This window comes from Arachis ipaensis, chromosome B2 (assembly GCF_059453495.1).
Source record: "Arachis ipaensis isolate K30076 ecotype BB chromosome B2, ASM5945349v1, whole genome shotgun sequence".
NCBI lineage: Eukaryota > Viridiplantae > Streptophyta > Magnoliopsida > Fabales > Fabaceae > Arachis > Arachis ipaensis.
This window is the reverse complement of record NC_142437.1, coordinates 106463303-106476764: the sequence shown is the minus strand read 5'-3', so window position 1 is coordinate 106476764 and position 13462 is coordinate 106463303. Positions and strand designations below refer to the sequence as shown.

At 45.3% G+C, this 13462-nt stretch overlaps 1 protein-coding gene across 1 annotated transcript; it reads left to right on the top strand.

The window, feature by feature from the left end:
• Positions 1-12549: 12549 nt before the first annotated feature.
• On the top strand, positions 12550-13011 carry LOC148575134 (disease resistance protein RLM3-like). Its single transcript, XM_088506075.1, has one exon. The coding sequence runs from the start codon at positions 12550-12552 to the stop codon at positions 13009-13011; it is 462 nt and encodes a 153-aa protein (XP_088362201.1).
• Positions 13012-13462: the final 451 nt, after the last annotated feature.

Sequence of the window (13462 nt, the reverse complement as noted above, 5' to 3'; positions counted from 1 at the left end):
CGTTTCAGGTAACCTCTGGTCCTCTCTCTTTTCTGCTTCGTTGTTTTACGCTTGTTGTTTGTATTTGTTTTGCGTTCTTGCTATCTTGTTTGATTTTTGTTGCTAGATGACTTTCTAGTGCTAAGTAGATGTGTTAGGGGAGGGGTACCATTCCAGGGTAGGTTTTTAGGTGGCTTGCGTGATAGGTATAGCTTTGGCCATGCTTGATCTTAACTGTTGAATAGGATGGACATAGTTTCTGGGTTTTTCCCGGACTCCCGACCTCATAGACTAATGGAGTGGTACCCCTACTGTAGGTATGCCTCGCGTCATCTCCCGGGCTTCTGTTTCCGCCGCGAACTATGACCCCTACGCTTGGGTGACCTCAGATGTGAAGGACTCGCCAAATCAGATGGATTTGGAAGAGTTGACGGAATTTCGGCAGGCCGGGTATCTGTGCGGGGGGACAGACGAGGAGGCCAATTACGAGACCTTCGTTCCTACCCCCAATGAGCGGTTGTACGAGATCAATTTTTGCTCTCCCCGGGTTGCCGACTGGATTTGGTTTTACAAAGCCATGTTCACCCAGGTCGGCGTTCGCATTCCGATTTCCAGATGTCGCTTCTTAATCGGATATCCGTGTCGCCGTCGCAGCTCCATCCGAACAGCTGGGCTTCTATCCGCTGTTTCGAGATGGTTTGTGAATATCTCGAGCTGCCGGTGTCGGTGGATGTCTTCCTCTTTTTCTTCAACCTTACCAACCCCTCCAGACAAGGGAAGGCGAGGAAAGGGTTCTTGTCCTTCCGGCCTGCCCAAGGTCGGAGGGTATTTGGCCTGTTCGAGGACTCCTATCATGGGTTCAAAGATAAATTCTTCAAAGTCACCCCGTTAAAGGTCGCCATCCCTTTTGGTTGTCGCTAGAGGGGGAACGCCTCATCCCGACGTATTGGAGCTTCGGGGCGGGGAATTCTTTCATTAAGGTGACCTACAAGGGAATGTCCCCTGTAAATAAGAGGATTGCCGATGTGCTGTTTGCTCTTTTTGGAAAGAACCCCGTGAACCCCCACCTCCTTATGGGTGAGCGGGAGTCCACCAGGAGTTATATTTGTGAGCTGTTTTGTCTTGTACTTTTGTATTGTTTATTGTTTAATTTGCTCTTCCCGACTTCACAAATTACGTATTTATCTCTCTGTTGTAGTGGAGATGTCTGCTTCGGTGACCGGGCTCAAAAATTTGGTCAAGACCTTCTTGGAGGATAGCGATGAGGAGAAGGCTGACGAGAAGGATGCCGAGAAGCCGGAAGGCCCTTCCGGGGAGAAGGAGAATCAAGCTGTACCTTCCCCCCGGGACGTCGAGATGTCCGACAAGAATTCTGCCGGGAGGCAGGCTTCTCCCGCTCCCGATGAGACAGACGGTATTGGTCAGTCGTCCTCTCCTCATCGGGAGTATGATGATTTTAAGCTTGTCCCTACTCCCAAGAGACAAAGGGCATCCTTCAGCCCAGAAGGAGCTCTCACCGTGATGGAGAGGAACTTCGATGATGGGGCCTTTATTGATAGTCAGCTGATTCCTGGTATGGAGGATCACTTCCTTAGTACCGAGCTCGTAGGGCAGGCAAGGTGGATGTACCGCACCCTTCTTCGCGGAGCGGTGATAGTCCGGAAGGCTGAATTCGAGTTGTCGGGCATGCAGGCGTTGCGAAGGAAGCTCGATACTGCTGCCCAGGCCAACAACGAATTCAAGGTCCAGGTTGAAAAGCTTCAGGAACAACTGGCCGCGGCGGAGAGGGGGCGCAAGGATGCCGAGGAAAGGGCTGCGCCCTTTGAGGAAAAAATGAATGCCTCCGACGCCACCGTCTCCCGTCTAACCGAGCGGGAGATGACTCTAGAGAGCCAGCTTAACGCTGCGCAAGGCCGGGTGGTCGCTGTGGAGAAGGAGCGTGACGCGGCCGTCTCGTCGGCTGAGGCTGCGCGGGCCAAGGCGGAAGAGTTGAAAAGGAAATACAAGGCGGTCAGGGAGCAGGGAAAGAACGCGATCTTTATGACCGAAGAGGCTCTCAAGGCCCAGGTGAAGATCGTGGTCCCAGAATTCGATACGTCAGCTATTGGAGTCTTCAAAACAATCCAGGACGGCAAGATTGTCGACATGCCCCGGAAGTGAACTCTTGTAACTTGTGCCTTTATGTTTCCTTGTAGAATACTTGTTGAAAACGCTAACTTTTATACTTTAGTGGTCGCCTGGTCGGCTTCTAATTATCGCCTTTGTCTGTTTGTTTAGTAGCGTTTTGTTTTGTTACCGTTTTTTCGGTGCGGACTTATTACTTGTGTCCATTTTGCCGTTATGTTGGTAACTCGAGCGAAACTGTCTTGGTCTTATTATCGCGGCCGTTTGTTATGGCTTTGACGTGTTTGGCTCCCGAGGTGATCAGTCCCGGGTTGCCGTATCGTAGTCCCGTTTGCCATACGTTGAAAAACATGACGATGTGGGATACATATTGGGGAATAATGGATAGGAGAATTTAGACAAGTAAAAAGTAGTCGTTAGCTAGACAGTTCTATGAACACGGTAGGCGTTTAATGAAAGGAAATCATTGGAAATTAACATTTCAACATATTAAACACCTATCTAACTCGCCAGGCCGCTTGGCTAGTGTGTCCAAGCTATGAGTAGAATCTTCTTAGGTTACCTGCATTCCATGTTCTCGGAATTTCTTTGCCATCGAGTCTTTCCAGCTCGTAGGCGCCGTTGCCAAGCACTTCTTTGACTCTGTAGGGGCCTTCCCAGTTTGCCGCCAGCTTTCCTTCTCCTGGGGACGGTGGTCCGATGTTGTTTCGTCGTAGGACGAGGTCTCTTTCCTCAAATTCCCTTCTGAGGACCTTGGTGTTGTATCGCAGGGCTATCCTCTGTTTTAGTGCTACCTCTGACAAGTGGGCCATCTCTCTGACCTCATCTACCAGGTCTTTGTCTACTGCTTCTTTTACTCCTGCGAGGAGTAGCCGCGGACTTGGCTCTTCGACCTCCACGGGTATCACTGCTTCGACTCCGTATGTTAAGCGGAAGGGAGTTTCCCCGGTGGAGCTTTGCTCGATTGTTCGATAGGACCAGAGAACCGAGGCAAGTTCGTCGGCCCACGCGCCTTTTTGCTGTCTAAACGCTTTTTAAGACCTAGTAAGATGATCTTATTTGCAGATTTCACTTGCCCGTTTGTTTGGGGGTGTTCAACTGAGGAGAACTTCTGTTTTATCCCCAAGCCAGTGAGAAACTCTGCGAACTTCTTGTCAGTGAATTGCATCCCGTTATCCGAGATGACGATCTCCGGGATGCCGAAACAGGTTATCACCTGCCTCCACATGAACTTTCTACAATTGGATGAGGATATACTGGCGAGCGGTTCAGCCTCTATCCATTTGGTGTAGTAGTCGATGGCAACTATGAGGTATTTGACCTGTCTCGAGCCAACTGGGAAGGGTCCCAAGAGGTTGACTCCCCACTGTGCGAAAGGTCGAGTGAACGTTAGTAAACTCAGCTCGGAGGCTGGCGCTCTGTGGAAGTTGGCGTTTTGTTGACACTTCGTGCATTTCCTTACGAACTCCTTGGAGTCATTCATCATTGTCGGTCAGTAGTATCCAGCTCGGATGAGCTTCCTTGCTAGGGCCTTGCCCTCGATATGGTGGCCGCAGCACCCTTCATGGACTTCTCTAAGAACGTAGTCCGTCTGGTCGGGGTGCAGACACTTCAGCAAAAGTTGGCTGAGTCCCTTTTTGAATAGCTGATCCTGTATGATCGTATATTTGGCAGCCTCCCTTCTTACCGCTTTGGCTTCCTTTTCGTCTTGGGGGAGTTTGCCGTTTTGCAAGAAGTAAATGATGGGGTCCATCCAAGAGGGGGCTAACTTGGTCAGGTGGAGGGCAACTGCTGGCTCTTTCGTGATTCCTTGGATGAGGGAGCGGTTGCCGGTTCTGGGTTTTGTGCTCGCCAGCTTAGATAGGAGGTCTGCCGTGTGTTCCTCTCCCTTGGAACGTGTTGGACCGTGACCTCTTCAAATCGTTTGCTCAGCTCTTTGACCCTTTCTAAGTATTTCTGCAATAATGAGTCTCTGGCTTGGTAGCTTCCATTCACTTGTGACGTGACAACCTGTGAGTCACTGCATACCTCCAACCTCTTGGCCCTGACTTCCTGAGCTAGAACCAAACCCCCTAGGAGGGCTTCGTATTTTGCTTGGTTTTTTGATATGGGAAACTCAAACTTAACCGATTGTTCATAGATGACTCCGGCCGGACTTTCTAAAATGATCCCGGCACCTCCGGACGTCTGGTTGGAGGCTCCGTCTACATGGAGCTTCCACCGTGTGTCCGTTTCCTCGGTTGGATTCCCAGTTACTTCCACTAGGAAGTCTGCCATTGCTTGCGCCTTAATCGCGTGTCGGGGCTCGTAGCCTAAGTCGTATTGGGATAGTTCGATGGCCCAGGTCATCATTCTTCCCGCTAGATCAGGCTTTTGGAGCACCTGTCGAATCCCCTGGTCCATTCTCACGACCACCTGGTGACTCTGGAAGTATTGTCGCAATCGGCGGGAGGAGACCAGAAGTGCCAGTGCCAGCTTCTCCAGCTTGCTGTATCTGAGTTCTGCCCCTTGCAGTGCTCTACTCACAAAGTAGATCGGCTGCTGGGCCTTTCCTTCTTCCCATACCAACACCGCTGCGAGCGCCCCCTCTGTGATGGCTAGGTATAGATAGAGTGGCTCTCCGGCTTTCGGCTTCCTGAGCACTGGGGGTGCTGCTAGGATCTCTTTGAAGTGGTTGAAGGCTTCTTCGCACGCAGAGGTCCACTCAAATGCTATTCCCTTCTTCATCAAAGCGAAAAAGGGCAGGGCCTTTGCTGCCGACGCACCGAGGAAACGGGACAACGCTGTGAGCCTTCCCGTCAGCCGCTGAACGTCTTTGATGCAGCCCAGACTCCTCATCTGGAGTATTGCTTGGCACTTTTCAGGGTTGGCCTCCACTCCTCTCTGGGTTATCATGAATCCCAGGAACTTTCCGGCCTCCATGGCAAAGGCGCACTTAAGCGGGTTGAGCCTCATGCCATGTTGTCGGAGGGACGCGAACACGTTCTCCAGGTCGCTTATGAGATCGTCTGGGTGGGTGGTTTTTGTGAGGATATCATCCACGTAAACTTCCACGGTCTTGCCGTTAAGGTTGCTGAATATTTTGTTCATCAGTCTCTGGTACGTTGCCCCCACGTTCTTTAGGCCAAACGGCATCACTCTGTAGCAATAGGTCCCCCCTGGCGTTATGAACGCCGTTTTATCCTCGTCGGGCCGGTGCATCGGTATCTGATTGTAGGCGGAGTAGGCATCCATGAAACTAAGATACCGGTATCCCGCAGCCGCGTCGACGAGTGCATCGATGTTGGGAAGGGGGTAGCAGTCTTTAGGGCATGCTTTATTGAGATCGGAGTAGTCCACACACATTCTCCATTTTTCATTGTGCATTTTTACCAGGACCACATTTGATAGCCAGGTCGAATAGTCCAGCTCCCGGATGAACCCCGCTTCGAGGAGGCCGACCGTCTGTTTGGCCACTTCCTCTGCTCTTTCCTGAGACATTTTTCACCTTCTTTGGGCCACTGGTTTGGCTTCCGGTCTGACGGCTAGGTGGTGCGACATGAGACTGGAGTTTATGCCCAGCATGTCGGCGGGTGTCCAAGCAAACAAATCGCCATTAGCTCTGATCATTTCCATCAAAGGTTCTTTTAACTCATGGGGGAGGTTCCTATTCACGAACGTGCATTTTTCCTCTGAGTTCCCGACCCTAAACTTCTCCAGGTCCCCTTCGGGCTTGGGTCTGGGTTTGTCATCGACTCTGGCGTCCAGGTCGGCGAGAAATATTCCCGATGCCTCTTTAGACTTTTTCCTTAACGAGAGACTGGCGTTGTCGCAAGCGACTGCCGTTTCCAGGTCTCCTCTCACAGATCCTACTGACCCTTCTTCAGTTATGAACTTCATTACTAACATCCTCGTGCTGATGACCCCTCCTAGGTCGTTGATTGTCTTTCTCCCCAGGATTTTGTTGTAGGCGGTGGAGTCCCGTAGGATCACAAATTCGGCCATTACTGTTCTCCTCCCCAGTCCTTGTCCTAGTGAGATCGGCAGGGTGATTATGCCGTCTGGCTTGATGAAATGGTCGCCAAGCCCTACGACACCGTGCTGGTGCGTCTGTAGGTCGGCGTCCCTTAGGCCCAAAGCATCGAACACATTGCGGAACATGATGTTCGAGTCTGCCCCCGTATCTACAAGGATTCGTTTGACGAGACCGGTTCCTACTCTGGCCGTTATGACCATGGGAGGACTCTCTCCGATCTCGTCGAACCACTGATCTTCTGGGCCAAACGAAATGGGTGGGAGCTTCCTAGTGCTTCGCGTGGAGGATGAGGAGACCGCCAGGACTTTGGCGTCTTTCTTGTGTGCCGACTTTGACCTAGGTGCTGCATTCCTAGCTGTTACCACGTTCACTATGGTGAGGCCCTGGTTGTCGTCCTCCAGTTCTTGGCGTCGCTTCGGTGCCCGAGTCCTATCCTCACCGTTGTGGTCGCGATTTCGTCGCCTCGGCTCCCTTATGAGGTGGGAAAATGCGGCTAGCTTTCCATCCCTGATGGCCTGCTCCAGCGCGTCCTTTAGATCGAAGCAGTCTTGGGTTTTATGCCCATAGCCCTTGTGATAGTCACAGTAGAGGCTTCGGTTTCCCCCTGTTCGTTCCTTCAGTGGTCGTGGCTTCGACAAGATCCCCTTTTCGGCAATTTATTGATAAACTTCCATGATCGGCGCGGTGAGGGGGGTGTAGTTGGTGAACTTCCCAACATGAGGAAATGGTCTGGGAGCCTTGCTCGGGCTGCCGTCTCTGGCATGTTCCTTTTGTCCTTCTCTGCTTCCGCGGTGCCGGTCTTGATTGTAAGCGGGCTGCCGTTTGTTGGCAGCCACGACTCGGCTCACTTCTTCGTCGTTGATGTACTCCTTGGCCACACATTGGATTTCCTGCATACTCCACACTGGTTTCGTGGTAAGGTGCTTTCTGAAGTCCTCATTCAGGAGTCCATTCGTCAGGTATAAACTCGCGACCGAGTCTGTCAGCCCGTCGATTTCCAGGCATTCATCGTTGAATCTGTCCAGGTATTTCCTAGTCGACCCGTCGGGTCACTGGGTCACCCCGAGCAGGTTGATTGGGTGCTACGCCTTTGCAATCCTGGTCGTGAATTGGGCTAAGAAGGCGTGGCTGATGTCCGCGAAGCCGGTCACCGAGCCCTGCGAGAGGTTATTGAACCACCGTATTGCAGGCCCCGCCAGGGTGACCGGGAAGGCGCGGCATCTTACCTCGTCTCCCACTCCCTCAAGGTTCATTCTGGCCTCAAAGGCCGTGAGGTGTTCCAGCGGGTCTTGCGTTCCGTCGTACCTCATGTCCGTTGGCTTGTCAAAGTGTTTTGGCAGCCGGACCTCGAGTATGGAACGATGAAATGGGGTCGCCCCCATTATCACGGGTCCCCGTGTTCTCCTCGTTCTTTCTTCGTCGTCCTCCCGACGAGCGTCTTCGGTTCTCCGACTTGTAGTGTGCCGCCCTTCTTGTCTAGCGTAGATGACAGGGTCATGGCGTCTCCTAGCACGTCCTCTTTCCCCAGCGCTCTCGGATTCGGCCTGGGGGCTGGGCGTGCGTCTGGAGTGGCTCCTAGAGTGAGAGCGGGAGTGGCTTTGTTCTGGGGTGTGCTGGTCGTGTTCCCTGTCTGCCTGCCGGCGTTCCAGGTCTTGCATCCTATGGCGCAGTTCTTGCATTATTCTGGCGTGGTTGTCGCCAGTTCCCCCGAAGGGGCGTCCTTCGCGAGATTGTGTTGGGTGTCTTGGGGGGGATCTTGTGCGCTGCTGGGAAATAGTCGCGGCAGCGTCCTCTCTGGGCTCGGCCTCGCGGCCTGCTCCACTTTGGACCAGTACGAAGTCCATGGACCTTCCCCACATACGGCGCCAATGTTCGGTAGGTCGGGTACCGGACCGATCGGGTGAATGTCCTGATCAACAAGAGGGGAGGTCGTCTGGTCGTACGTCTCCGGGTTGGAGTAGGCGAGGTCCCGAACTCTCCAGATGTGAAAAAAGGGGAGGGGGTGTCACCTGCAAAGACACTCCGACGCGCAAGTCAATGAGGTGTGCAGGCGAAAAAGGGATAGAGTCATGTCACGTACCTTGGGGGAAGGGTAGGTCATTCCCCTTATATACTATGTCAGATGTGGGCCCGATAAGGGCAAGCCCACTTTCTTCGAGGCGTGCTCCTCACAGCTGTAACAGAGCTGTCAGGGACGCGTGTCCGGGTCGGCTACGGGGCGTCCCACCCCCGACCGTTCGGGTCGGGTGACTCTCGGGTCGGGCCAGCCCGTAAGGGGATTTGGGCCAGGCCGTAACAGTTACAATAATATTTTGGTTCATTTGCAGTTCAGGTCGATGAATAATTTGTCCCAATGACTGGGATGATTTTCAAGACAAATTGAATGGAATGGAATGGAATCTAATACGATTGAATAAAGTGATAATGAATAATTTCATTCTTTTTTGATAAAAAAGAGACTCAATCATCAACAAAAATACATCGAATTCATTTTTGGACCAAAATGAACCTCAATTAAACTAAAAAATAAACCAAGATTACTTAAAAAATAAAAAAACTTGATCACTACTTATCAGTAACATCAAGTGAACCTCAATTAACACATAAATGAACTAAAATTAGTCCAGATTTAAACAAACAGTAAAAAAAATTCAATCATCAATAAAAACACATCAAATTTATTTTCGTATCCAAATGAACCTCAATTAAACTAAGAAATAAATCGAAATTAATTAAAAAATAAAAAATTTGGTCAAATCTAAACAATACTCATGTGAGTACAACAATTTGTCAAAACTTCCATTTGGCATAAACTCCATCACCAAAAATTTGAAATCATCATTTGAACAACTGCTAATAATCTTAACAAGATTTCGATGGCGTAGATTTAGCATTTGCATTGCATTGCATTCCACTTCAAAACTATTTGATGTTGCTTCTGAATCCAAATCAAGCACTTTGATTGCAACTATCAACCCACCAGAGGGCTTCCCTTGATATACAGATCCAAATCCACCCTTTCCAATTAAATTACTCTTGCTAAATCCATTAGTTGCTCGTACAAGTTCATAGTAGGAAAGGCTTCTTGTTTCCAAAGTTGACGAATTTCTCTCACGATGAGTTTTAACATTTTTTTCTCTTACATTGCAGAACTACTATGAATGCAACAACCAAAATGATTGACACAACTATAGGTGGAATAATGCATTTGACCAAAAGCTACATTGTCCATACTAAAGAATTTATTTTTGTATCCAAATGAACCTTAATTAAACTAAAGAATGAATTGAAATTATTTAAAAAATAAAAAATTTGATCAATACTTATCAACAGTATCAAGTGAACTTCAATAATTCACAAATGAATCAAAATTAATTCAAATTTAAACTTTAAATAAACTAAAAATTAAACCAAAATTATTTAGTGATGTCACCAGAAAAAATCAAAATCAATAAATATGTTAACAAAATGTTAGTGCTATTGGTGAGATAACGAAAAAAGAAAAAAAAAAGACGCAGCATCAAGAAAGAAAAAGAAGAAGAAGAACGGTCTTTCATATTAGAGCGCGAAGAGTTACGTTGGAGATTTTGAGCGCATGTACACGTCTTTTTAATGAGAGTGGTTTTTGTTGGTGTTAGGTCTACTTGGTTGAACTTGAATAACAATAAAACTTGGATGTGTAGCATATCTGTAATAATAATAATAATAATAATAATAATAATAATAATAATAATAATAATAATAATAATAATAATAATAATAATAATAATAATAATAAATAATACATACATACATAATGCGTACATATAATATTAAGGGCAATTTACGTAAATGAAATAAATGGAGGAAAACTTTACCTAAATACAATAATTGAGAAGTGTTTACTTGCGTGTCTTATTACTACTTTATATAATTCGTGGAACTCTTTCCACGCACGTTTTAGGATTAACACATAAACCTACCACGGTTTATGAAGAAAGCACTATACACATAAACTGTGATACCCCTTTCACGGTTTATAAATAGGAGTCATGCAAACATAAACTGTGGTACCCTTCTACGGTTTATGAAGAGTAAAAATTCTATATATACTCGGTGAAAATCAATTGTGATGAAGAGGATCATTTTCACAATGGCAAGTGAGGATGAGAGTTTCCTAGTACTAGTGCATTGCTCTGGAAAAATTTATAGAAGCAAGAAATACGGTGTGAAGTTCACTGACAGAGAACCCTTGAGTGTTTTTATTAGTTCATCAAATACTTTGTCAGATCTAAAGAACAGCATATTGCAGAAGTTTGGGGTATTTAGGAGCAAGTGGTTGAAGAAGTTATTTTATAAGATCCCTATCACAGTTGTATCAACCGGTGTGAAGTTTGATACGTTTGTGATAACGGCCGATGAAGATATTTGGGTTCTGTTTCATTGTCGTAGGAATTTTCCAAATGTCAGAATACACGAGTTGTATGCGAAGTTGGAGGTCGGTAACGATAGTTCTGGGGCATCAGCCCTGGTTCCTGGCTCGACTGCCATGGGCGGTGTCTCTAGTTCGATGGCTGCGGCTGCACTAACTGTTCTGTATGTTGCATTTCCTTCCTTTGCTGATTTGGATCATACAGAGGCAGTTGGTTCTATACCATTCGAGAACGTGGTGTCCTGCAACAGACATATGATGAGATGGATCATAGTCCTGACATTATTCCTGATGTTCTAGGGTTGGGGGGACCTGATCGAGTTGAGAATGCAATGCGAGACGATGACTCAAACTAGGAGCTTGTTGATATAATTGGGGACAATGATGATGATACAGGTGCCTATCCACGTACACAGTATAACCATTCAAGTTCCGGCACACAGCAGTACCCTCCGCACTTCTCCACTCTAAACTTGGAGGCTATGGGGCATAAGTCAAACGGAGATGCCGCCGTTGGGACTTTTTCTATAGAATTTCAAATTGGGCAATCATTCTAGAATAACACAGAATCAGTGATTGTTCAGGACGCCACCTCTCAATGAATGTGCTAAGTAAAGCCTCATCAACCCAGAACTAATGACTGTTCAGCCTAGCCAAGTGATACAAACCCACAGTCTCCAAATACGGTATAATCCGTTCATACAAAGGCATATTCTGTTGTCTCTGAACGCAAAAAATACACCTAGTGGGTTGCAATATGTGGAAGACAACATTATTTCGACACTCATAAAATTTTAAAAATACAGGGTTCATTAATGAAAAAATTAATTCGACACATGAAATTTAAACAAATTATGGTTATTAACAAAAAAAATTAATTTGACACTTATCAAATTATTAAAAAAAATGGTTCACTAATGGAGAAATTAATTCATAAAAAATCAAATTTTTAAAAAATATGGCCCTTTAACAAAAAATTAATTCGACACATCAAATTATAAAAAAATATGCTTCACTCCCGAAAATATTAATTCGCAAAAAATCAAATTTTAAAAAAATTTGGTTCTTTAGCAAAAAAATTAATTCGACACGTATCAAATTTTAAAAAATATGGCTCACTAACAAAAAATCAATTTTCAACAAAATTTGGTTCTTTAGCGAAAAAATCAATTCCATACATATCAAATTTTAAATAAATACAATTGATTAACGAAAAGGATAATTCGATACTAATCCAAAATTTAACGTACAAATCCATAAATTACTTATGAATTACACAAATCACATATAACATTCTAACATATAAGTTAACAAAAAAAAATTAACTCCTTCTTACGGATGAAATTTTAACATATTTAATACTAAACTATTGGTCGATATTTCCAGCCACATGCACAACGCCGTTCAATCAGTACATACGAATTTGGTCTTCCATGACTCCACCACGCCAGAGTTTTGATGCCCCTGGATTTTCCTCCACTACTCTCACCACCAAAAATTCTAACTCTCCAACAATATAATCCGTCCTTTGATTTTGCGAATTATATATATAAATTGTAGAAGGATACTACGGTTTATGCCCACAATATATTTTTTATAAATAGTAAGAGAAGTACCATGGTTTATGTTTATAATACTTCTTTCATAAACTATTAATTATTGAAACATACCACAATTTATGTGTTAATCTTAAAATATGAAAGGAGTTCTACGAATTATATAAAATAGTAATAGGACAAACAAATAACTAATTCTTAATTGTTATATTTGAGTAAATTTTTTTTATTTATTTTATATAAATAAATTGTCCTAATATTAATGTTACAGAGGCAGCATCGCATTCCCAACCCCCAACCGTGTCATTGACCTGATTTGCTTCACAAAGAAGGTATCAAGTCTGTTTACTTCTTCTCTAACTTCCTACGAACTGACAAAAGATCTTCCAGCCTCCTCCATAAGCCTCCTAAGCCTCAGCTTGTATATGTTTGAGTGAGAGCATCACTTTTAACCAGTCGCTGCTATGTCTTCCCAAAACCAAGAATATGATGCGTACATTAGTTCCGGATTGCAGTTCCTTCATCCTTTTATTTCAGGTCTCTATGATGCACTCAAAAGTGTTGGACTGCATGTTTTAGCAGACGGCACCGAGCCCAAGATTAATAAACTTTTATTATCTGGCGCAATCGAACGATGCAGAGTTTCTATCATAGTTTTCACAATAGCTTATGCTGAATCAACCTTGTACTTGCAAGAACTCGTGAAAATAATGGAGTGTCATCGAAGGAAAGATCAGAAGGTTGTGCCCGTGTTTTATTGCTTAGATCCCTCCCAAGTATGCAATCTGAGCGGTTATTTTGGGGAGATTTTGTCGCGAACTCTGCAAGGAATCTCAAGGGATGAACACAGGATGTTGAGTTATGAGGCCGCCCTTCTTCAACAAGCTGCTTCCATTTTACCCAGGTTTCTTCCAGATATCTGGTAATTAAATTCTCCCATGTTTTTTAATGCTCTGATCTTTATTCTTGATGAGCCATGACCTTTTGAGTATCTTTGGCTTGTTGGAGACTAGAGTGGAACGTGATTTTGTCATTCAATTCTTATCCTGTTCCTCTGATAAATGTGCATATTGATCAATGTTTGTGAAGGTACCAGAGACTGAGAGGGTTTGAAGAGAGTTGGGAGAGAAAACAAAGATACAGAGAACGAGTAAAACGAGCGACTAACAAAATTTATTATTTTTTTTGTCAACATTTGACTAATTTTAAACTAAATTCTAAATTCTAATTGAATAAAAAATTAAAAATAAAGTGTTGCCTCCTAACATTTTTCGTAGGGGCTATCAAAATTGAGATCAAATGACAAATCGATTTCTGACTTTTTAGTCTATAGATTTTTAAGTTCTTGAGGATTTAAAAATACATTTAAGTAACTGA

Coding starts and splice junctions, on each gene's coding strand:
- LOC148575134 (XM_088506075.1), top strand. CDS start 12,550: ATGTCTTCCCAAAACCAAGAATATGATGCGTACATTAGTTCCGGATTG.